This window comes from Manacus candei, unplaced genomic scaffold, assembly GCF_025592945.1.
Source record: "Manacus candei isolate 608988 ecotype Guabito, Panama unplaced genomic scaffold, ASM2559294v1 h1tg000017l, whole genome shotgun sequence".
Lineage (NCBI taxonomy): Eukaryota > Metazoa > Chordata > Aves > Passeriformes > Pipridae > Manacus > Manacus candei.
Genome location: NW_026138065.1, coordinates 28055190 through 28081922, shown reverse-complemented (window position 1 = coordinate 28081922; position 26733 = coordinate 28055190). Strand labels below are relative to the sequence as shown.

At 41.0% G+C, this 26733-nt stretch overlaps 1 protein-coding gene across 1 annotated transcript; it reads left to right on the top strand.

Moving 5' to 3' along the window:
- On the top strand, positions 1–23229 carry LHCGR (luteinizing hormone/choriogonadotropin receptor). The gene is given in 12 exon segments (XM_051783571.1): positions 1–182; positions 6179–6250; positions 8926–9000; positions 10539–10613; positions 11166–11240; positions 11333–11410; positions 14091–14159; positions 14821–14895; positions 16105–16290; positions 19576–19656; positions 21908–23117; positions 23119–23229. Coding segments are annotated over 12 exon segments (2289 nt in total).
- Positions 23230–26733: the final 3504 nt, after the last annotated feature.

The following is a 26733-nucleotide window of genomic DNA, read 5'->3' as shown; positions in this document are numbered from 1 at the left end:
ATGGTGCCCGCGCTGCTGCCGCCGCCGCCGCCGCTGCTGCTGCTGCTCCCGGTGCTCCCGCTGGCGCTGCTCCCGCTGCCCGCGGCGGCCGGCGGGCGCTGCCCGTCCCGCTGCGCCTGCAGCCAGGGCGCGCTGCGCTGCCCAGCCCCGCCGCAGGGGGCGCTGCCCGCGCCCGCCCGCGCGTAAGTACCGCGGGACCCGCGGGGGGGACCGGGGGGGACAGCGGTGCCTTCCCCGCCGGGCGTGCGGGATGCTTGGAGCATCCCTCACCCCGCGGAGGTGCGGAGCTTGGGTGGGGAGCTTGGGGCTGAAGTTTTCAAACTGTCAAACTTTCAAACGAAACCCAGACGCGGAGTTTGGGTTTTTTCCCCCCTCTTAGGAAGGAGACGCACGTCCTCTCGGGGCCTCTTCTCGGTGGGCAAAATGTCCCGCTCTCCACTGGCCTCAGTGACAGAGGGAAGGGGTGCGGGTATCAGGGCTTTCTGTGTCCTCCCGCTGTGGCAGGAGGCAAAAGCTGCCTTTCCTATTTCAAAATCACCACCTTGTAGTGGCATGGTTATCTTTTAAGAAATCTGATTAAAAGGTTGAGATATGGTCTTAAACCTTCCATCAGTTCTGCGGTTTGTTTTTTCTTTCACAAATCTGTTGGACTTCTTGCAACCTCTTCTCCCAAAGTTTGTGCAATTAATTGTCCTGCCTATACTGAAGCATGAAAATCCTCCTCACTGTGCTCGTTGCCCCTTTTTGAGGTCCAGCTCATTGACAAGTTATTGGCTAATTTCTTTTCCCTCTGTTAGTTAAAAAGCTGCTGTGAGTCTTGACAGCTATTTGGATCCCTGCAGAGTGGTCCATCATATCTTTCTACCTAATTGTTCTCTGGGAATTAGTATTACATTATAGCAACAAGGAATCACGGGCATTCCCTTTCCCTGCTCCCACACCATACTCCAAGCTCATGGTCTAATAGACCACACCAAATAATTATTATATGTAGGTATTCAAGTGTTGTTTTGTTGTTTATGGGTTCAATTACAGCACTGATCTAAACAATCATGGCGTCAAAATATGGGATTAGAGGAGCAGCAGATAGGACAGTTGCCATTTCTAGGATTCATTGGTTATCTGTGGATTAATTGAGTTGCAGTTTTCTTGTTGTGCCCATTTTGGTAACAAAGCCTGTGTTTTCCATTTTCATCTGATTTGTTTGTAAATTTAACATGCTCTTGAAATTCCCCAGGGATGATACTAACCCTGATCTCCTCTTTCCTTTCTCCCTAGCTCAAGAGTTGATAGGAGGAAGAAAAGCTAAATTGTGTTAATCCAGAGCCATGTGAACCATTCCTCCAAAGTCAGAGATTTTAGAAAAGTCTCTGTCCTGAGTTTGTTTTCTCCATATTTCCCTGTGTTACCTTAGTGTCAGAGAAAGCAGAGCTCCTAGTAGAAGCTGGATACACTTTCCATAGTTATTACAACAAGCACTTTTCTTCACCAGTATTTGTACCACATGCAGAGCCAGCAGCAGATCGATCAAATCCACTGCCTGCAGCAGCAGAAACAAATAGGGAGGATAGTTTTTGCAGGGATTTCACATGTTTATTAGGACAATGCAGGTCACAGCCTTGAGAGGTTATCAAAATCTCTAAACTTACATGATTTTATTTTATTTTTTTGGTTTACTCTTTTATTTCTCCTTTTTCCATCTGCCACCCCAAGAAGAAACCACATCTCAACCTCAGTGATCAGGTTAAGACAGATCATGGGTTTATGGCTGCTGCCAGTTATGTTTCACTGAGAGCCACAGGGCTAGGGAATGGATAAAAAAGAAGAGAAGAATTTTTCCTTTCAACCTTTAAAATCACGTTTAATCGTGATGATTGTACACAAATTCCAGCTATTAGGCTGGCTGTAGAAAATAACCTTATAGTCAGAAAACAGTTCAACCAGAATTCTGCTCAATACTCCTACAAAGAAAATATTTACACTTGGTAAAAAAAATCCCCGTCTTTCAGTCTGCATTCACGGACATACCCAGCTCCTTCTACTTCCAAGTGACATCTAACCTGATTTATATTGAACCTGAAACTATATTATTAAATATCCATTTCTTTGTATTTGTTTTTTTTTTTTTTTAACAGAAAGCTTATGTTTATCATGCAATTACAAAGCTGTAAAGGTGAATGTAGTCACTAACCCTACAGGTGTACATGTATTCTTGCTCTTTTTTTTAGTTCTTGTTCAACCTCTTTTACTTTCCTTTCATCTCTTCCTTTGATTTTCATGCTAGTGTCCATTTAGCTGTTGTCTTCCACTCTCTAATTCATACAGCTTTTTGAGCTTTGTTAGTACTGACTCCCTCTCTTTCTATACTTTACCAATCTTTCTAGCTCTCTTCTACCCCTGCACAGCTCTGTGTATGAGAGACAAAACAAGAGAACGTTAATTTTGTCCCCTTATAGTCACATGTCCCTGGGTGCACTTTGGTGCTTGCAAGTGCACTAGTAATTTTGGGAAAAAATGCTATTGCAGGTTGTTCCAGCACAGTTCTTGGGGTGCCCATGTTCTTTCACTGGTGCAACTGTAACACAGAAACCAGGCCTTAGAAAAGTCCTTCCTAAAGGTATGGTCAGTAAAGAAAATAAACTCCAATATGTAACTCCAGTTATATCTGAGCAATTCAAGCCCTGGTGCTGTAATTAGCTGTGCTTCCAAGTGTACTTCTGATAATTTGTTATATTCCAAGTATTTGTCCTGTAGGGAAATTTCAGCTATTTTTCTTTACCCAAGTTTTTCTTGCCATGTCATATTATTGCTGAAAAGGGCTTTCAGAATTATTAGAATTCTGTCAGGTTGCAGAATTATTTGTTTTATACAGTTCTGAATTGACCATACTTTTCTCAAGCTCCTGTTTTTAATTTGGACATTACACAAACACTATAGAACTTCCATTATTCAGACACCTTTGTATGCCATTTTGGCTATAGCTGCTATGTGTCTTCTTAGTCTTAGCAGAAAAATAATCTTTAATACACCACTACGTTTTGAAACAAAATAAGATTTTCCTTCTTTTGAAATCTCATATGTACTTTTGGGTTTTTAAGCAAGGTTTAGGTGGAAAGGCACCCAACTCCAGCTCTACAGCAATAGGCATCGGATACCTAAGACCTTTTTGCCCCTTCAAAAACTTCCTTTCATAGTGATGTTCACTTTCCTGTGCCTGTGTGTGCCCCTCTATGCAGAGCTTCTGCAGTAGGGTGAGTGGCACGTGATTAGGCACCAAATTACGAGACATCAAATTCAAAACTTTGTAGCAAAAGCCTAAAGAACTCAGCAGTTCTACCATGTCTGCACTGGGGGCATATTTGGCTCTTTGGGATTGTCAAAAGAATTCAGTTTCAGGGCCAAAGTGTCTTTCATAAGAGATATTGTGTCACCCATCATCACCTCATAGAAGGTACTCTTTGGGTGGTTGTGTGATATATCCAACATCATAGTTCGCACTTCAGGTAGGTAATGCCCAATATACAGGGCTTTAAAAATCAATACCAACCCTTTACACTGCCCCCCAGAAGCTGATGAAAATCCTAGGAAAACAGTGCATTTCCAGCTGTGGTTTCAATCAGTGTTCACAATCCTCCCAAGTTAAGTCTAAGGTCACCACAAAATAAAATACTTGCCAACAAGAGTCTACCCTATGCATTCACCTTTCGAGCATTAAAAATACAAGTAATCCTATAAAATAGAGACACTAAAATAAAGCAGCCCACCCAGCTACAATAAGTCACTCATACCTATTGCTATTGGACTTGTGGGGTTTTTTTAATTATTTTTATTATTATTTATTGTCAGTTCAACTAAACACTTTTTGCAAAAGGCCAGTTTTGTAACACAGAGATTTCCTCCAGTGGTGTGAGTGGGCTTGGGCTTTGATTCCTGCTTAACAGGACTGGAAATAGTCCTGAGCTTTTGGGGCATCTAGGGCTCTCGAAAGCTTCTCTTGGAGCTTGAGCCTATGTGGTAGCACAGGAGCAGAGGCTTATCTTTTAGCGGATAAAAATTGTTGTCAGGTTGAATCAAGTTGCCTCTGCTATATCCCAGAAGCAAAAAATTTACAAGAGTGATTTTATGCCACTACTTCCTTGGGATAGACTGCCCCATGAATATTTTCTAAAGAGCTCCTACTGCTCTGTTTTGTGAGATGCTTAATGGGATGAGGTAATGTCAATGCAGATAGCTTCAGCTATCAAGGTGAAATCACAAGAATTAAAAAATGAAAACCAGTGAAGTTGAAATACGGAATGGATTAAGTGCCATCATGCAGTTTAACCTACATTACATATTAAAAGGGCTGGGTCATCCCACTTAAATTAAACCACATAGCTGAGGTGGCTAAGCTCAGATCACTGTTGCCAGAGGTTTTCTTCAGGCAGGGAGGGGGGACTGGCACTCTGGGGAAGCAGGTCACTCCCGAGCCATGCACTGTTACAACCAGCACACTGCTCACCAGCACATCACAGGGAGGTAGGAGGCTCATGGGCTGATGTAATTAAAAGCCAAGACTTGGTTTTATTTTTTGCACTTTCAGTCACATTTCTATTTCTTTTTTAAATGATAATATGTTTGCAAGCAGTTTCACAAAAGGTGTGCTTTGTTTTCCAAGGAACCTGAGCTGATGGAGCAGTTATGAGAGGTTCCTGCTGCCAGGGTTATAGAGCAGGAATTTCTCAGCTTCTACTTTTTACTTCTTCCTGAAGTTCTTTTCCTTTCAGCTCAGAGCGTCAAGCCCTACTGCGGGTTATCTCTACCTGTCTCTCCCTTCACGGAAAAATACCTTCTTCAAGCTGCATGACAGTTTCATTTCTGATTTAACCAAATCTCACACACAACAAAACATGCCAGCATCAATCTAGACCCAATCACAATAGTGTGAAAAACATATATATCCTTACAACACTCCTTTTAGGTAGGGAAGCATTGTTATTCCCAGTTTACTGACAAGAAGACAAGGTGCAAGGGAACTAAATTATTTGCCTGAAATCATACAGACTGTTTGGAACATAGGTGGGAAGTGAGTGCCAGGCTCATTAGTGCATCTAGATTTGTAACCCCCAGACATATGTGAGTGTGACAGCCTGCCATTATAATGTGTGGGTATGACATATATGTACATATAAAAAAAATGCATACATACATACATATATAAAACTATAAACATTTAACATAAACATTGATCAACATAAACATATGTCTTCATATAAAGGATTATGACAAGAACAACAAAAAAAGCAAATTATATGAATAGCACGGAAACACTTCAGTCAAAAAGCCTTGTGGGGGATTTTTAAGGATGGGAAACAAATGTCTCTGACTAGATATTTGTAATTATAATGCAAAATGGAGCAATTATCTGTTTGCACAGAGATAACATCTTGAAATATGTTAAATATTTTTCTATGGCCATTATCAGGGAAAGTGTGGTCATTGCTAGATAAATTGGCTGGTAAAAGTACTGTGTTTCAGATGTGGACTAGGGTGGTAAAATGCAAATCTGTCTCCCACATCATTATTAACTTCCTAGTCAGAGTAACTAAAAATTAAAAAGAAAAGGATTCACTCACTTTGAATTAACTAATCACACTGACACAATTTATTAAAAAAATAAAAAAATACACTGTATCAGGCCTCATTTGGAGCTCTTCTGCATGTTGTACACAGCCAGAGCTTTGCCAGAGAATTCAGGATGCCATGCTGCAACATTACAGAGATACTGCTGGACAGAGAACATGGTCCAGCAAATGCAAAGATACTGTTTTATAGAGAAAACTTTACATGAAACCCACTTCTGAGGATCTAACCTTAAATAGCCTATTGCTTCCTTTGACTGTGAATGTAGCAGCCCATTTTCATCAGGCTATAAATTTCCTTAGTAGGTTATGATTATTATTGATTTGATGGTGATTAGTCTCAAATTTATGCCGTTGAGGAACTGACCCAATATCCTTTGAATTCCATTTAACTGAGATCAATGACAAATGGATCAGGCCTCAGAGGTAAAGAGAACTGCAGGAAAAATGAAGTGGCATTATGCTTTATTGGTTTTCTCCCTACCCTAATGGTACAATCTATAAACAAGGAAACCCCATGCCTTACAATCCTTTCCTCTGTCTCTTCTTTTTTTCAGATCCTTTACTCATCTCCCTGTAAAAGTAATCCCATCACATGCCTTTGAAGGACTTAGAGATGCCTTCATCATGTAAGTTGTCAATATTTTCCATAGGTTTTTCCTTAATTTCTTGCTAAAAATTCTATCATAAACCCCCATCCCGAACAACATTCTTTTATAATAATATGAAAACGTGTGACTAAAACATACTATTGATGAAAAAAAAAAAAAAACCACTGGGGAAGGATAAACATAGCATTTATTTCTTATAAATGTTATATAAAAGGTCCTTTGAAAAGGTGGGATTTTTGACAGTTGTTTAACAGATCACATAATGAAATATTAATCTTGTCAGAGAGAACTGGATACAGCTTAATAAGTGGTGAGAGGAGCTTTTGATTAGCAGAGGGAATAGATTTCTATCATCAAACATTACCACTGCAGTGATAGCTTTGGCATTATATAATACCCAAATAAGATACTTCTTTGGCATTTTGCAGTGAAAGATAAGCTTGGCAGAGCATCAGCAGAACTGCACTTTTTCTTTGATCTTTCAGTTTGCAAGTGCTGTAATTTTACACACTGGGTCTCTGTTGCTTCCCGACCCTTGGATTTGTACCTGTTTAACATCAAGGACTCAGACATAAGGCTCGTGTTACCCCTCTTGCCCCTTTTTCTGTTGTTACCTCATCTGAAAGATGGCATGTTTGAGACTCCCTTATTAATTATTTTTTATTTTGTCTTCATTGAATGGCCTCTAAAGAACAAAGTTGATGACACACCAATGCAATGAAGAACAGGGGAATGACCTCCCCCAGAACCTAAGCAGCAGCACAAATGCTGCTTTCTTTTCGAGGTGCACTTTTTGTACTTCTCTGCTGCATGTATTCCCCTGCAATACAGTGTTGTAGTAGAATCCAGTGGCACTGTATTGTTGCATCCACTTGCATCTGAATGATTAATGAGAACTTTACCATTTTCACGCAGCAGACCAAATTAAACCTACAAAATTTCTCCTACCTGTATGACTTGAGGCTAAGCTTTCCCAAAACGTATGCATGTCCTATTCTCCACAGAGAATGGCTTGTTCATTGACACTTTCCCTTCCACAAAGAAAATTTAATTTGATTTCTTTGTGTCCCTTTAATGAATCTGTCCAAATGAACAGCGTAGAAATCAATGTATTTTTATGAAGTAAATCTATAGAACACTTCATAATTTTATTGAATTTAGTATTGAATTAGTATTGCTTTTTAGAATGCATATTTTTAAATTACAAACCTCTAAATCATCTGTTTGGCAGCACATCACCCCCTGCAAATGAGATGATAAATTATTCTCACTGCCATAAGTCATTCCAATATATGTAAATGGAAAACCAGTGGCAGACGGGGGGATATTATGGAAGACACAAGTTTCAGACGCCAAACCCGAGTTCTTCAAGTTCTGTGAGCAGGCAGAACTTGCTCCCTCTCAGCCTGTGAGTCTCTGAGGACCAGATGCCCAGCAAGCCACTTATTCTACATCCATCTTTCATTTATAAGTAACCAAAAATAACATTCTCACTGAATTTGATGATGAAAAACATCATTAATATTTCTGTAAGAAATACGAACATATTTACTATATGATTTCTAGTGTGCATCCTCCTTTGCCCCTACAAGTGAAATACAGAACTCATTCTGATTGAAGGAGTTTTATATCAACAGCAAAAGAAGTTGTTTTCTCATAATTGTAATTGAAATAAGCTAACTCTTAGAACTGTGACAGTACTGACTGATTTTGTAGATGCATTCCAGTTGTTCAGAAAATATTTTTTCTTGACAGTGTATAATCTTAGGTTTGCTTTGTGTGCCCTTCTAGTCAATTCTGTCAAGAAAAACACTGTTTTGAAGATCTTTCCCATATATATGCATCAATATGTACTACTTACTTTCAGGCTCAATTTTGCATAGCCCCACAAATCTTAATCTAACAGACATTTAACAAACATTTAATAAGTGGATTGTTTTTCTCTGTGTTTAGTATTGGTTACTCTTGAATACGAATGGGGAATAGGAGCATCTGTACATCAAAATCCAAGAGTACCGACAAAAACAGCCATGTTGGTCACTGTAATGATGAAAAAGAGCCACTTCCTTTCAGTCTGCATGCACGTAATAAAAATGGCATTCAAATCCAAAAATTATTCATAAAATGTGCTGAATCCATATTTGTCACTGTAATGATGAAAAAGAGCCACTTCCTTTCAGTCTGCATGCACGTAATAAAAATGGCATTCAAATCCAAAAATTATTCATAAAATGTGCTGAATCCATATTTGTGCATTTCTACATCTGTGGATTAGATGACCATAATTCTGACTTGATAATAGCATATGAGCACCATGAACATTATCTATATCCCTACCCACAGAAATAAATTCACCAAGCAGGACCAAAAGGCTCACAGGCTTGGGCTCACTCTATTTACATTAGTTCTGGCCCTTACTCTCTACCTTACCTACAATTGACTGAGAAAATGGAGATTGGCTGTTACAGAGACACTTATTCCAAAGGGTTGGCATTCCCTTTTGCCAAGGCAGCAAAATGTTGGTCTGTCTCAAACCCCACTGGCATGGGCTCCCACGATGTCTGAGTGGAGGCACTGCTGCCAAACAAGAGGGGTTGAGCAACTGTGTATAAAAAAAGCAAATAGAGTGGAAAGCCCATTGCTGGTGGCTTTTCTGTTAATATGTTGCTTTGTGTCTCCCGTTTTCATTGTAGTGAAATCTCTCAGAGCGACTCCCTGGAGAGAATAGAAGCGAGTGCATTTGACAGCCTTCCCACCTTGTCTGAAATGTAAGCATCAGTTAAGAAAAGGCATCCATGTCCTGATTTAGGATCATCAAGGAGTAAACAGTCTGCAGAGAAGTATTCTTGGACCAAATCTGTCTCTATTACTTTGGTTGGCTTTAGTTGAGATCTATGATGAGAAACATTTCTCTCCGAAGTACCATATAAAATAGGGAGCGCTCTGTAAGGCCTGGCCTTGGAGATCTAACGCATGCAAAGACATCCATGCCCAGAAAATCCCTCTGCTTTCAGTGAGCTCGATGACAGGAGCACAGTTCTGTGTCTACTTCTGCTGGCATTGTCAGGCTTTCTAAGCAGGGAAACAATTCGAGATGGCAACAGATGAGAAAAATCTTTCTTTTTGAAGATGCAGTTTTCAAAGCCCTACAGTATTTAAATTCAGCTGCTTAGTATGCATAGCTCTTCTTTCAAGCACTAAAATATTACTCAAACAGAACATGTACTGATTTTAAACTTGACCTGCATAGCACAGGCATATGAGAGAGAGAGTTAAAAGCAATGACTAGGAGAATGCTCTGAAATATTTAGTGATTGGAAACTATAAATCTGTTTCAATATCTCATTACTGCCTTTTCCGCGCAGCATGACCAGTGAGTGGCTTAAAATTGTGCAACTGAGGACAAATCCATCTCTTTTTTTTTTTTTTTTAAATCTTGTATGTGAACGTCACCGAAGCCAGTTACTCACATTAGAAAGAGATACATATTTGTCCACCTCTGATTAGGTCCAACTTCCACTAGAATCAATGGTGGGTTTAGGGAAGGAATAAAAGATTTGACCCCATGCATTCACCTACATTTTATGGATAGCTTGCCATATGCTTGTCATCCAAAACTAAAAAGCTAAGACCATTAAAGAGCTTCAGGAGGCTAACAAGAAAACCTGTTTGAATCTCAAATGCTCTACAAGCCTCACATTGCAAGGGCTTGATGTCCCAAGCTGCACTCAAGTCAAAATTCAATGAGTGCTCTGGGTAGGTGGGTTCAATGGCATTCTTGAACTTCCAGCTTTTCTTGCAATTTCATGTGCTAAAACCTTTGAATTTTGTAAGTCATGCATAGGGAGGGAGTTGAACTATAGTTAGTGGACTTTAGGCAAACATAGATTTACCAGATAATGTAGGTGCAGAAAGTGCTCCTTGATAAAGAGATCTGCCTGGTTTTTGAGCAGCCACTGGCAAAGGGGATTTCTCATACACTTCACTCCAGCTGCCAGTTTCTGCAGATCCATGCAGGCACCTGGTACTATGAACAACTGCTCTAAGGAAGTCCATGGTCCACTTCCACCAGTGACCAGGATATCCAAACCAGATCCTCTCAGCTCAGTGAACTGCAAGAATTCAGGCACTGTCTTTTTTTGACTGCCTGACAATTATGGGCCATTTTTTTTCCCAACAGTGCTTCAAAATGCACCCAGCAGCATATTTGCAGACTGTTTTCTGAGAAAGCAAATCACAAGCAAAATTCAGTACCCTCCCAAATCTATAATGATTATAGCACTGAAATATTTTTCCCTTATTACAGATTGATCCTGAACACGAAAAATCTGCTGCACATTGAGCACGGAGCATTCAGAAATCTTTCAAGGCTAAAATACTTGTAAGAAAGAGTTGTATTCCTTTGCTCTTTACTTTATTTATTCTCTTCTCTGAAGCAGACAAATCACTTAAAGGACTGTAAGGAAGAAAGAAGCTTTTCATGCATTATAGTATACTAGAAGTACATACATCATTTACAATAGCTTTAATGTATAGTTAACCAATAGTGATGTCTTTCAATAGGCAAGAAAATAAAGTAAGCCAGGGCAGGGCAGGGCAATGATGGACAAAACAGAAGTCTGCAAAGTAGTTCTGGTAAGTGCTTATTTCTAGAATAACGCTTTCAGACTGACAGGGCACTATATAAAAGGGGTAACTAAAATCTGTTTCTCGTGCTTAATGTAGAGAGAAAGTGCTTCTCCAGGGCACTGCTTGAGAATTCTACAAAACTTAATTTTTGTAGGTCTTACTAACACATTTGAAACCTAATTAAAAATTATCATATTTGTCACCTTTTAATGCACTGTTAAACTCAAACCTACTAGGTCAGCTTCTTGTTGCATCCACTCTGGTAATATTTTCTCCTATAAACAGGAATTATGCTTTTCTCTAGGAGCATTTGTAACACTGGAATAAGACAATTCCCAGACCTGACACAGATCTTCTCATTGGAAGCTCATTTTATTTTGTAAGTAGAGACACAACCTAGCCCAGCTGTGAGTCTTTTCCATCTTCTTCCTGGATTGCTGACAAAAATACCTCTTTTTCTTTCTTCCAAAGGGAGCTCTGTGATAACTTGCGTATGACAATTATACCACAAAATGCTTTCCAGGGGATGAACAATGAATCACTGACACTGTGAGTAAAATAATCCTAGCTCCAGTTCCTTCTGCGACAATAACACTTCTCTTGAGAAAAGCAAGTTGACTTCATAAAAATTTTGACATTAAGCCCCATAAAATATATATCTCTATTGTGAGTTAAATTTGAAATGCTTAAGAAACATAGAGGTCTTCTTCAAGCTGAAGAACGGAGTTTTATGCAGAAGATAACTTCACATAGGAAAGAAAATAGAACAAGGGATCTAAATCTTCATCTTTGATGCAATGTTGCTTTTAAAAATACCGTCAACAGGATATAAACTCCAAAAGCTGCACTGGAGGCCAAAGTCTCTCTTCTTCCCTCAGGGGTGCAGTTTCATGAAATAGCATTTTCAGGGGCCAAGCAGACTGAGAGAGCTGATTTAATACTGCTGAGCTTCAGCTGCACGGCATCCCTCTGAAGAAGAGGGACAGAGAGAGAAAAAAAATTGGTTCAAAGTACTGATGCTGCTTCTTACCCTGATTTTTTTGACTCAGCTTGCTTTGATTCCTATAACTCTCCACACCCAAGACTTTCCTTTTAGCCAGCCATTGCTACAGCTACTTGTGAGATGGGTGGGTTTGATGCTGTGAGGTGCCCCACCTGAGGAACACCGAAAGCAGCAGAAAGCCAAGGTGAGATGTCCTCTGCCAGCACAGCACAAACCATGTATGAATTTCACAGTGCCCTTGTCCTCACAAAAACTTCCATAAAGTAGTGTTGAAATAGGAAAAAATCACAGACTGAGCCTCTTTTCAGGATGTGGCCAAAATTTGGGTCTCCCAAGGAAGGACCCGCTGAGCAATAGAGGGCAGCAGCAGGCCACCTACTTCGTGCTGGAACCACAAACACCGGTGTGGAGCCCAGTAAAGCACCTTTGTGGACCAGACTGCAGTACACATCCAAAATGGGAGCTTTGCCTTGAGACAAGCACGTACCAAAAGCCCTGCACAAAATTCCATGAATATTTGCACCTGCAAATGAGCTGTGCACACCAGCAAGAACTGCAGTTGGTGGACCAGGCTCTTCATCAAGCTGATGTGTCAGCATGACAGTAATTTCAACACAGATTTTATGTATTGACCAATACCTTCTGAAAACAATAGAGGAAGTGGGCATAAATGTGACTGAATGCTGCTCCTACACGATGCTAAAGAGGAGCAATTGCTTGGATTAGTGCATCATTTCATCTTATGACCCTCCTTCCTCCCAACAAGTTCTCAAAATAACTTCAGCAAAATTATGATTCTGCTAATGGTGCAGGAAAATGAACATAAAAGAGATGGAGAAAGGTGCTTAAAGTTTTTACTGTAACCCTAAAGTGTATTAAGTGGGAGTGAGTCTAAGACAGGGAAGAGCCAACAATCTTTTTTTTTGTCTCATCCTTTTGTGATAAGGAGCTCAGAAGAAGAAGAAAAGAATTATCTTAGCAGCGGTTTCCTAATTGTAGAGCTACATGTTAACTCCACCCCATGCAGTTAGCTGTAATTAGCTGAAGTAATTCCTCTTGTTACAGCATGGTCTGGTGAAACACAAGTAATCTATGAAGGTATAAAGTCAGCCTGCAGTAATACTTTGCACTACAAATAGCTAAATTAGCCTTTTCAATAGTTAATGTTTCATGTGGATGGGGAAATCGATCCTACATACGGTTGTGGCTTTTAAGGGAATCACTAATTTCAGCAATGTGCTTAGGTGCCTTCTCCTATCAAATGTAGCCAGGTGCTCCACACACTTCAGTTATTCTTGGGAGCAGGCTCCATAGGCCCAATTTGTGCTCTCCCAAAAGCAGGTGGAAAAGCAATAACAGAAATGTTGTTTAATTTATAAACTGTGCCAAGTGTTCTATTATGACTTAATAATAAATAAAAAATATTTATATACAAGTGACTATATTGAATTTGTATTGGAAACATGAACTTAATATCACAAATGCATATTGATAGACCCATAGGTTAGATCTCCCAGTGAGGGAAAAGAGCTGGACTTCAGGTGTAGGAGAGCCCAACCTTTAGGTATCTGGCCCCAGCGTGGGGAATCAAGAACAAAGAAAGGCATCAAGGGTCCCTGTGCAGTGCAGGGGACAGCAAGGTTTCCACTGCACAAATCAAGCCTGGCAGCAGCACTTTGGAGAAGCTGGTAACTCACTGACTGCTGGATGATGCACAACTTGCCCCTGCCTCTCTACAAAGCTGCCTCTTGGGCTGCTGGAAGATTTGTGTGTCCACAGAGGATCTAAAATCCAGCAGCACCCTCCAGGCTTTAGAGTTGCTTTCCACCTGACACTTCTCTAGCCCTGGATTTGCACTTGCTGATACCACAAAATCCAGGTCTTCTGTCTCCAGGTTGTTGTCTGTGTGCCAGAAACAGCTTACCTGGAGTAATGTCTTATTTCTGGATCTCAGCCGCAGGTAGGCACAGACAAACCCCTCAGAGGGGGGAGGATCTGAACATCACAGAAGTTCTCTTCAGCAGCTAAACAGGAAGGTGCTTAGGGAATTTAAACTGCAACCTTCTTAGAGTCAGCGTAAGTTGTGCTATAGTTACCTTTGTTCTTTATAAGCAAACCCTCTAAACATTAAAATGAATGCAGCATTAAGGTTTGAAACTTGCAATACATACCATAATCTCGCCTTTACCAAATTCTTTTTCCTTACACACTTTTTTTAATCCCCAGCAAATTGTATAAAAATGGATTTGAAGATATCCACAGCCATGCCTTCAATGGGACAAAGCTGAATCAACTGTGAGTATGTTTTCCCTCCTCAGTAATAAACAGTTCAGTAAATAATAATTCAAACACAGTCAAAGGTTCTTCCTTCAGCTTAACTGGCTGTGTCTTGTATTTCCCAATACTCATGAGAAAAATACATCTTTCAGTGTTAGTCCTGCAGCTCTTACTGCTTTGTCTGAAACACCATCCCTTAGAGTATAGCAGTTTTTATGAGAAAAGCTCATAATTTTTAGTAAAATTTCATAAATTCTGAAATTTAGCAGTAACAGAGGAAAACTTGAAGCCATAGCCAAAACTGAGGAACCTACAGTTTATATCTGGAAACATCAATAGTTTTTAAATCCCTCTCACATGCTCTGGGACTAGCCTCTTGGTTTGGGCAAAACTTTTGCTGCATTTTTGTACACTGCCACCACAATGAAAGAACTGGCCTGGTTGTCCCTACTTTATGTGAGGAAAAATTGGAATTTATCAGGTTTAACTGTAGATGATAACAATCTGATGGCATCAGCAGAGGGAGAGGTCACATGGGAATTACAAGTACTCCCCAGCCAGGTATTGCAAAAACCACCTGTGTGATGGGAGAAGGAATTGAAATAGGTGTGAGAAGGAAAACCAAAAAAGGGATATTTTAAAAAACAGATGTAAAGAGAGTTCATGTTTGAATCCACAGAATTCTGAAGGACAATAAGAACCTCAGGCGGATACACAACGATGCTTTGAGAGGGGCCACAGGGCCAGATGTCCTGTAAGTATCCACTCTGTTACCTGAGTGTCCCATGGGAACTGTGCTGTGCCACACGGGCTGTGACATCACAACAAACACAAGCTCTGAGTCTGGAAAGAGATTTGATCTCTTACCCTCTGTTTATGAAGTGAAAACATGTCAATGAGATGCCATGAAATTATAGGGCAAAAGGCTCGGTTTGCACTGTGACAGACACCCATCAGCCATTTCTAGTGTTGGGATTGACCTCCACCTCTTAGATATTTTGGGCTTTGCTTTATTTGTGTCAGATTCTCGTGATCCTTTTCCTGTGTCTTATATTCTAACATTGCAAGGTAACTTGTTCTTTGGTAGCATGGATATTTTTTACAATACATTACTTTAGAATTTAGTTATAAAAGTGAACTAGCTGGTTACATGCTATAAGGTTGTGCTGAATAAAACACATTATTATCTTCTTCATGATTTATTAATCAAGTACTTATTGGAGGGCTGCACTGGCTGTAACTCCATGCAGTAAAACACAGCATGTTGTTCTGTAAATAGCACTCAGTGCTGCACGTGCCTTTTTTGTTCCTTTCATTGGTACTTTACGGTACACAGCATTACTAATATCATTTTCACAACTGTAGCCTTTTTTCCCTTGTTTAATGGCCTGACTCTGAAAATCCTTAGTCCTGTTGATGGCCTTTCCTCACACAAAGAGCCCCTCTGAAGTTACTCCAAGCCAAGCTGCTTAAGTTTGTGTTGGCAAGAATGATGGATTCTTTTGGGGCTTTAATTGGTAGCCGTTTAATTAAAACACCTAGAACAGCCCTTCAGAGCCAAGCAGAGAGCCAGGAGTGTGTCCTACCTGTTAGCTGGCTGGAGAGTCACATTTTCCCACTTTCTTCTCTCCGTGTCTGGCTTAAAGAGCCATCTCTCACTGCATGCACAGTGAATTTCAAGAGAGAGGTCAGGGCACAGCACCTGGAGCGGTGGCCTTCAGTTTTTCCAGGACAAAGTGAGCTCCTTGCCTCACTGGGGGCTCCTGAGCCACAGGCATACTCTTACCCCACTGCTCTGTAGTTTCACCGGCCGTGTTTCTGAGCTGGGTATCAGGTGCTGAAGCGGCTTTGTAGATTTAGACCTTTGTGAAAAGCTGAGTTGCTGTTGCCTACTGTCGTTTGGTGCTTTGGTGGCATTTTTATAGGTGTGAAAAGAAAAGAGAATGCTCTCTTTGTTCCACAGGGATATTTCTTCAACAGCGCTGGAGTCCCTGCCTAGTTACGGGCTTGAGGCCATTCAAGTCTTAAATGCAACATCATCTTACTCGTTAAAGAGACTGCCACCACTGGATAAATTCAGCAGTCTCCTGGAAGCTGTTCTAACATATCCCAGCCACTGCTGTGCTTTTCGAAATCTGAGGACAGAAAAGTAAGTCCAAATAGCACATTATTGTACTGCGGTACTTCAGAAGCTCCAAAATGCCAGTTCTTCTTTATTCAGCTCACAAGGTTTGATTATCTTTATTCCAGTAGCAGCGAAGCTGTGGTGTGTAGCAGGGCCTTGCATGAAACAACAGATCTCTGCTAAAGCCAGGAAAATGATGTCCATTTATTTTAGAGCAGAAATGGATCCCATCCTGTGCCATGGATCTGCCAGCAGGAACGTTAGTCTACGTTTGCTTAAAGCTTAAATATTTTTCTTGGTATCTCAATTAAAAAGCCTACTGGCATGCAGAAGGTAGATCTTGATCAACAGTATGTTGCCTTAAAAAAAAAAAAAGAAACCCTGTAGCCTCTAGCTATGTAGCTTAATTAATACAGGTGATATGATGACACAGTAGAAAAGGCAGGCTTCCAGTTACCCACCAAAATTAGGGCCTGACACAAGTCTATAGAAAGATATTACTTGGTTTAGTTCCAATCATTTCAGATACTAGACAGTATTGTTCTCCCCACAATTGGAAATCATGGCACAGAGAGAGCTTTGCATCAGCTAATATGAAACAGCCAATCTGAGACAACTGGAGCTAATTTTTCAGCATTTATGTTTCAAAGAAACCAACCCTCTGTTGGCTTTAGGCCGCCAAAGCTACCCCAAATCAATTTAGTTTGAGCTGTGAGGATGCCTTGTTTCTCATCTGTCTCGAATGAAGGCTACAGAAAAAACATACTGAGCAGTCAGTTGTGAGCAGCCTGATCTGTGTCACTTGCATGCCTTCAGAACTGTCTTGCAAGGGCAGAGTAGAATACAGTTCTTTAGACAAAAATTAGGGGTGATGCTATGCTTATTCTGCCTACCTCATTTTACTAAGGGGTCCTTGATTCTGCAAGAATAGAGCAAAGATTCTACTGTCAAGGGCTTCCATTGCTACTGAACTCTGATTCAATCCCGGATCAAGACTCTGAGTGTAATAAATGCAGAAACAACTCTTGGACAGAAAGAAAAAAAAAGTGTTCTGATAAAGAAAACTAAATTTCTGATGAATTTTCGGGTACCTGATTTTACAACATGACCATGCTCTGTAAGAACAGGGGTGCTATAGAAAGTCACTTTCTTATATTAAGTGACTGCTTTCTTAGTGAAGTGGGGGCGGGGAAACTCCATGCACATCAGGAAACAACTACTCCCCTACCTGTGGCATCAGCAGGGTTCAGAGCAGTGCTAATGCATTACCTGTCTGCACAGCACTGCCTGCTGGAAAAACCCTGTACAAGCAAGAGGCTGTTATCTCCTATATGACCAGCTACTACAAAGGAATGAGGCCTATCTCTGTCTGTTTTTCCTTGTCATCTATTGATGACAAGAGAAGACCATGGAGACTGAGACCTCCCAAGACCTTGCCAGGTTACACAGGGAAGAATCTGTGTGGGTTTGTATAATCATGGTCACAGAGCTGCAGCCTGTTTCTGTCTCCTTGTACCTCCTTCTGTTGCCATGTACTCTACATACAGTCAACCCACCAGTTCTTACTCCCCATGTCCCAAAAATATATATATAGAGCCCATAGACTGCACTCTCTAATCGGTGAAATATGGTGACAAGATAGGAGAATAAAGTCCTCAGACAAAATATTTTTGAGATTTGTGAGGTTCAATCGTGGTGTACTTATTCCCTGAGCCATGTAAGGGAGGTGGAAGGTAGCATTCAGTTCCCTAGACTTTCTTATACTTGCTTAAATGTGGCAGGGGGAGGGGAGGAAGCAGGTGCACCCCGTCTTCAAGAAATTAAAAGAAAAAAATCATTTCTGTTGCCATCCTGTTGTTATAACCATCACACAGGGGCTTAGATTGGTATCTTATTTCTCTCATTATACATAGAACTTCCTATCAGTTTCCAGGTGTCTGATTCTCTTAAGAGTACACAAATGGTCTTAGTGTTTTTGCTGGTTCTTTCTACTGCTGTTGCAGCAGTGAGGTGAGACAAAGCCATTTTCATTCATAATGACAGAGTACCTGGCCCATACTTTAAAAGCCCCAAAATCAGAGATTTTGCCAAATACATCATCTTTCAACTCGTTCTTTTCAAACTGCTTTACTTCAAACATTAAAGTCTACATCCAGATCCCAGACAGTTTTTAAAATATTCACCTGTGGAAGAATAACCCCATGCTTGGGGCTGGGGTTGGGGCTGACCTACTGAAAAGCAGCTCTGCAGAGAAGGACCTGGGGGTTCTGAGGGACAACAGGCTGCCTATGAGCCAGCAGTGTGTCCTTGTGGCCAAGGAGGCCAATGGGATCCTGAGGTGCATTAGGAAAAGCATTGCCAGCAGGTCAAGGCGGGTGATCCTGCCTCTCTACTCAGTCCTAGTAGGTGCATCTGGAGTGCTGTGTCGGTTCTGGGCTCTTCGGTACAGGGGGGACATGGAGCTCCTGGAGTGGGTCCAGCAGAGGGTGAAAAAGAGGATTAAGGACATCTGCTACCAGGAAAGACTGAGGGAGCTGGGCCTGTTCAGCCTAAAGAAGAGACAGCTCAGAGGCAACCCTCTCAATGTCTATAAGTATCTGAAGGGAGGATGTCAAGAGGATGGAGCCAGGCTCTTCCCAGTGGTGGTGAGCGATAGAACAAGAGGCAACAGCAGAAACTGATGCACAGGAAGTTCCACCTGAATACGAGGAAGAACTTCTTTCCTATGCAGGGTACCATGCACTGGAACAGATTGACCAGAGAGGGTGTGGAGTCTCCCTCACTGGAAATGGTTCAAGAGCTGTCTAGATGCAATCCTGTGCCATGTGCTCTAGGGTGAGCCTGCTTGAGCAGAGAGGTTGGACCAGGAGAGTCACTGTGGTCCCTTCCAACTAGGCCCATTCTGTGATTCTGTATTGGGCCAGTTTCCCAGCAGCTGTTAACAGTCACTCCTCTAAAAGCCAGTGTGACTGCTACCATTCATACTGGTGGAAAATCTGGCCCACTTCAATACAATATTTCAAAACATACCTTTTAATTTCAGCTTGAGTTATTTCGCTATAAAAGAATACATCATAAACAATAAACAAGCTGAAAGACCATCCTTACAGCCCTCCATTTGGTCCTGCCTATTGTCACAGTATTTGAAGCCTTCTCCTTTCTGCTTCCAGATGTCTACGTGAATATTCGTGCTGCCATGACACCAAACTCTAGCTTGCCTTACATATCTGAGATGATCACTTGCAGAGAAGACAGGATTTTGGCCAAAATTCAGCTTGAAACTTAACTTTCTTTTCATCCTTCTTGCAGACAAAATTCATTCCTTTCCATTTTTGACAACTTCTCCAAAGAGTGTGAAAACACCATGAGGAAACCAACTAACGAAATACTGTGAGTACCTCTCTGCATACAGATGCTGGAAGTAGCAAATACAGACTTCCCCCTGCTGCTGTTCGTGAGTTTTTCTCAAACAGCATGTCTTTGGCTGCCAATTCAGTCACCCTTACAAGTTGCACAGTGGTAATTTTACTATCATTAAACCAAGATTTGTGATTTTGATGTTCAAAAGAAAAGGGAAAAAAACCCTTCATGATGTCATGAGCTTTACTCACTCCAGTTTCTCTTCTGAATTCTTGAAAGGCTTTCAAAACAGTTATTAAATATTTTAAAAAGTTAATGACCTACATGGAGACTTTCCGTGCCCTGAGATAATTGCAGTTGTTAGTGTGATTCAAATAAGAGCTGCTACTGTTAATATTTTTATTTTTGCCTATAGAAAGGCTAATTAGAAGTCTGTATATCAGTAGTTTTCCATGGTAGAAAGAGAGTCCCTGAGTTAGAAGTGTGATGACCCCATGCCAGTGGTTTACTCGGTCTAAACATGTCTTTTCATATCATAAGAGTTTTGTCTGAGAGTGTTCAGTGTGACAATGAGAAGGGCTAATATCAAAACTGTGGTGTTGACCATGCTGGATTACACAGGCTCTAACCCAGTATTCAAGGGAGAAGTTTAAGGATTTGCTATTATTCACCCCTCTACAGCTAAATGGGAGACCTTGGGACTTCCCAGCAGCCCTGATGTGGCGTCAAAGCATTGTAAAGTCTAGAAAAAACAAGGTTATGGTCACAAAATTTCAATGGCTAAATACAGCTGAAATGTGATTGATTCATTGGAGTAATGACTTCATTGGACATTATCTTGTTTGATGGTTGGTGAGGCCTCCTACACTTGCCATTTGGTTTTATCTGTCTGTTTGCTTTGGAATGGCATCTGTTGCACTCCTTCTGTGCATTAAATAGTCTGCCCAGCCTATTGGGTCCTAAAGCTTTTTGCTTTGGTAAATCCCAATCCCAGTAATTCTCTGAGTAGACATTATATTAAGCAGATGGAAGTAAGCTCATGGTTCATGGTCTGAATGGCTGCAGAACCACAGCAGAAATCATCTGAAAGTCCTAAGTTCTTATTATTAAAAAAAAAAACAAAACCAGCTGCTTGCTCATGGCAGCATGTTTACACTGCCTCTCAGAAAATCACAATCATTTTTTATTAATAAATAGAATCAAATGTATTCCCTGCTCTTCCAGTTTAAACAAGGCAAGTAATTGTAAGACATTGGCCAGTTTTTCATATATGAAGAGTTAGGATGACAAGATTTGGAAGTTATTTGCTCAACAGGAATAGCTGAAAAGCAGCTCTGCTTCATTTGCCAGTTAAGACCCTGCTCCAGAACTATCATTTAATGTACATGCTTCAGTAGATGTGGAAGCTTAAGCATGTATTTAAGTTATCCCAAAGCTACCAGTTTTCTCTAGAGTTGTCCCTCAGAGATGCTTTCCATGTCTCACGCTGCTGACTGTTTGCCCACCAAACACTCACAGTCAGGATGACTGGGAAGTTGTGAAATAGTTACCTTTAATGGCAGGGAAATGCCATAAAAGACAGTGTTTCAATTAAAGTATTTCTTCTTTGGTGGCCTTATCACCACACTCTTGATGACCCAGAGATTAAGGAGGTCTATTTTAAACACCTAAAACGTTTATAATTAGGCACTGGGTCCAGACTAGATTTAATAAACTCCTAGCCATCAAAATTATTTAGTTAACATGCACTTCTGCTCCTTGCTTTATAATACTGCAAATATCAAATTCCTCAGCACTTCCCAAGTCATACATAGTCTCAGGAATTAATTTGCTAAGTGCCTTTCCTAAGGGAGGTAACTGCACACAGTTATCTTAGGTTATTTTAGTGTGGCTTCTATAACTGTCTGATAAACCTATATGCTTCAAACCTGTAATCCATCAATTCAAGTGTAACTGTAGTTTGGACTACAGTCAACTGACAGCATGAGAACGATGGCTCACTTACAAAGCAATCACAATAAAGTACTTACAAATAACTGAGTTGTATAAGAAAGCATTCCCATGGGTATGACTGTGACCTCTGCTGCTCTCCAAGGCTGCTACCCAAACACAAAGCATCCTTACAAGGCTTCATTATTTGTAAACACTCTGTAGAAACACGTGTAGGAAGTCACTGTTTTAAAACAACTGTTATCTGTTGTATTTTACAAAAGACTGCCAGCAGCATGAAACAAATAATTCACTTCTGTTCGGGGGGGCTGTGTTTTTTTGATGGTTACAGATACGATTCTAACAACACATTGGTGTGGTCAGCAGGAAAGAACATACATTCCTTCACAGATGAAGAAAACTCTCCTTACAGCTACTCAGCCATTTTCGATGACAGCGAAATGACCGGCTTTGACTTTGAGTATGACTTTTGTCAGCCGAAAGTATTCACGTGCACTCCAGAACCAGACGCATTTAATCCCTGCGAGGACATCCTGGGATACAGCTTTCTCAGGGTCCTGATCTGGTTTATAAACATCCTTGCCATTGCCGGCAACTTCACCGTCCTCCTCGTTCTCATAACCAGCCATTATAAGCTCACCGTTCCTCGCTTCCTCATGTGCAACCTCTCCTTCGCCGACTTCTGCATGGGACTTTACCTGCTGCTCATCGCCTCTGTGGACGCCCAGACGAGCGGTCAGTACTACAACCACGCCATAGACTGGCAGACGGGCAGCGGCTGCAGCACCGCCGGCTTCTTCACGGTGTTTGCCAGCGAGCTGTCGGTGTACACGCTCACGGTGATCACCGTGGAACGGTGGCACACCATCACCTACGCCATGCAGCTGGATCGGAAGCTGCGGCTGCGGCACGCCGTGCCCATCATGCTCGGGGGCTGGATATTCTCCATTCTGATAGCAGTGCTGCCTCTCCTAGGGGTCAGCAGTTACATGAAGGTCAGCATTTGTTTGCCCATGGATATCGAGACGGGTCTTTCCCAAGCCTACATACTGCTGATCTTGGTGCTGAATGTCGTTGCCTTCATTGTCATTTGCGCTTGCTACATTAAGATTTACATCGCTGTTCAGAACCCAGAGCTGGTAGCTGCCAATAAAGATACCAAAGTGGCCAAGAGAATGGCAATACTGATATTCACGGACTTTACCTGCATGGCCCCCATCTCCTTCTTTGCCATATCCGCTGCCTTTAAAGTTCCTCTCATCACAGTGACCAACTCCAAGATCCTGCTGGTCTTGTTTTACCCCGTCAACTCCTGTGCAAACCCATTTCTCTACGCAATTTTCACCAAAGCATTTCGAAGGGATTTCTTTCTGCTGATGAGCAAGCTCGGTTGCTGCAAGAGCCGAGCGGAGCTTTACAGGATGAACTATTTCTCTGCTTATGCCTCCAACTGCAAGAACGGCGGCTCAGCCACAGCCCCCAGCAAAGCCTCACAGGCGCTGCTGCTCCTGTCGGCGTTAGAGAAGCCATATCCTGCAGTGAGAGACAAGATGTCTTACAAGGAAAATTAAACCAGAGTGCCAAGAGATGCAGCACTTTGCACGGCCAGTTGTAATTATTCTAGTAACTAGGGATTATTTTCTAATGTCCTGAGCATTTCACAATAAATAAAAATGCCGGTCAATAATTCTTAAGCAACATAACTGTTCTGATGTTCAAAGTGGTATTTTCATTTTTCTTCCTTTGTAATGACAGGTGTAGAAGGTGATTATTAGGCAAAACTCTTCTTTAGTGGGGACCAGAGGAGCCCAGGAGTCATCAGGTTGCTCTTGATGTTAACAGCCACTGCAGTGATTGCAGTCTGGCTTCTTTTTCTCCAGATCTGCTTCACTGGAGTATTTAAAGCCTGTCTGCTACCTTTCATGCCTTCTTTTTCCATTCCTGTCAGCTGTGCTGGCATTGTTGGGTTAAAGAAAGGGGCACTAAACTAGATGCCTCCCTTCATTTCATCAACAGAAGATTCCAATTACACAGCCACCTACACCCAGTTAAAGGAAAGTGTTCAAGCGGTGGGTTGTAAAGATGTCACCAAGGAGAAAAGTTGATCTATTGAACCTTTGTTACTAGCAATTTTGCAGTTTATATTAGATCTCAGTCTGAACTGGTAGGTAATTTACTTAAAATATTAACCCATACACAGCCATGTATGATCTGGAAATCACAGGAGATCCAATAGCTGTAAAACCCCACCTGCTGCACGCAGGACTCTATTTTGGGTATCATATGTGCACACACAAAAATCAGGTAAGCTGTAAAGGCTCTCTCTCAGCAGCAGAATAACTGCCCCCTGCACAGGCAAGTGCTGCTTTGTTTTCTTTCCAGGACAGTCTCATGAACCATTTCCATCTGTCCACTCTCTGACATCACTTGTGCCAGAAGCGTTCAGGAAGGCACTGGGGCTCTTCAGCACCTACAGTCCAACTCCATTCCCACCTGATGAAGCAGAATAGTTCCTTTTTAGTGACCCTATTTTCCTATTAAACTCTCTCTTTTCTTTCACCATGCATTGCCTGATACTAGGTGATCATGCTAAATGCCTGATCCAGATTTGTGGCTGCATTCCCAGTTTAAGTAAGAACTGAGCATTCCTTCATTATTGCAGCATATTTACTCTGTTATCAGCGGATAAGCTGTCACCCTTACGCAGTTCACTTACCACAGGCCAACACCGCACTGCACTGAAGTTACAGATTCATATGTGTGAGCTCTTACCTGCATCAAATGGGCCAAACAATCTGTACTGGGCAACAAGTTGCAGATTGCATTGAACGCCAGGCAGGATCCCTGGGGGAGTCTGCCCCAGGCACATCCTAAAGAGGTTACGTTCTACACTGAAAATTAGGTGCTTAGTTACTAGAAAGTTCACCATGTCCTGCGAGCAAAAACATACAAAAACTGCAATCTCCAGATCAAGCCTCTTCTTATGTTGCTTATTCTTGACAGGTTGGTTCCATTGCCTCTGATGGGATGAACACACAAGTGCTTACATTTCATCAAACAATACCTACATGAGACCTACATGTGACAGTTTAGAAGATAAACCAAATGGATTTTACATGGACTTGTAGTCACAGTTTTAGCATCTTAGATCACATTCTGTAAATGATACTCACAGTATCTGAAGACAGTTCTTCAGCTGGTATAATACTCACCTACCCTGAACTGAGTGGAACAGTGCTGCTGTCTGAGGTCTGTGCTGCCTCCAAAACAGGCACAGCCCAACAGTTCTTGATGGCCACCAAAAGTGCAGACTCTGATACATATGAAAATGGTATTATTTGCAATCACTTTAAACTTTTTACATTATCCTTTTCAACTGAGTCCATTGCTTTCAAGTCTGTGACAGCAATAGAGTTCCAAAGCACATCTCTAGTTGCCCAAACACTGCACTGCAAACTAAATTTGGTTCACATTAATGAAAGCAATTCTTTGTACTAGTGACTGGTCTATCATTAGTTCATAATTGTAATAATTAGCAATAACATCTCTGACCCACTCTTACCTTCAGCTTAATGCCATTATTTCAATCAGTTCAAAAGCTCTATATGTAAGCACAGCTGTACTCACAAGCACTTTGCACAGGTGGGGAACAAACCAGGATTGAGAACAGAGGAGACTGTGAAAACTCTTGGATTTAGCAACCAGTAAAAATTCCATATGATGCACTGCTTTATACACACCAGCTCCTAAGCAAACAGGACTACAAAAGGATATTTATCTATAATACAAACTAAAGACAGAGATGTAAAAAAGAAAACTACCTGGCCTATAGAGTCTCTATCACCTAACTCAAAACTGAGTTTTGAGACTCTTTTTTTCTGACATCACATGGAAGAGTCCTGCACACTATTTAGGACATGAGAAAACAATGTCTTGAATGGGCAATAACTGATTTACCTGCATTATGTTTCAATAGGACAAGAACTTGCAAGCACACCCTCCCTACCATGTAACATTGTCAGGAAACTGCACTGTATCTGCTGTAAGGTGAGTGAAATCCACCTCTTACAAAATTGAGGATTTAAGGAAAAAAAATAAAAAGAAAAACCACAGACAAACAACAAAAGTAATTTATATACTTAAAATCTTCCTACACACAAAAGTAAGCAAATAAGTAAAAGCAACACTTTAATAAGAGATTTAGATTCATGCTAGAGTTTCTCATACAAGTTATACTTTTTATTCTGTCTCATTGTTTTTGGTAAACTTACCTTCTTTCTTGTATAAAGTTTTAGACAGCCATTTACTGAAGTATCTCATCCTGTCACATCTGCAGCAATATGTTTGCTAAACTGTAAGTAGCAGCAATCAAAAACATTAATTCATAAACTGTTCAGATCAAAAGCACTGATTACTGCTCAAGTCACAGACTACAGTAAATAGCTACATGAGCTTACATTTTAATAAGAAACATTTTTTTTCAGTATAAAAATTCCTGACTTCAGGTATATATAATTGTAAAGGTCTTATTCCAAGCTGTAATTCTTTACCAATGTTCATTCAAGAACACTGGAAGCAAAATGTAGGGGAATTCTTGTATGCTTAGACAGAAGAAAATGAAAGTCAGCCCTACTGCAGGAGTCCAAATAGACATTTCATAGCTCTAGACTGAGAAACCCACTGCAAGCACTCCTGAGGGATATCTGCAGTGTTATGAATTTAGTAGCCATTTTCTCAAATATGGCTACTAAAGGGGTTGAGATAGCAAGATCAAAACCCTGTTCTAATTCTTAAAGCTCCTATATGTGCTCTCGAAGGCATGGATGGAGCCCATGCTAGATTTCCTTCATATCAAGAAGGTACTGGGTTAGAAAATGCAATTAAATAAAAACCCATGAGATGCTTGATGGTGTAGCTAAGTCGTCTTCAGCATCCCTTTTGTGGTAGGTCAGCTTTGACCAGCTCTGCATACTGCCAGCAAAGCTTCATGAGGAAAGGTAGCAAACAGTCCTTTGAGATTTTAATTGCTGACAGTACACATGATTTATGAAAAAGCAAAAGAGGATGAAAAATATCACCAATGCCCAAGCCATAAAACTTACAAGAGGCTTGAGATGTAAAAGACTGGTGTTTAAAAAATACTTCCAATCCCTGATG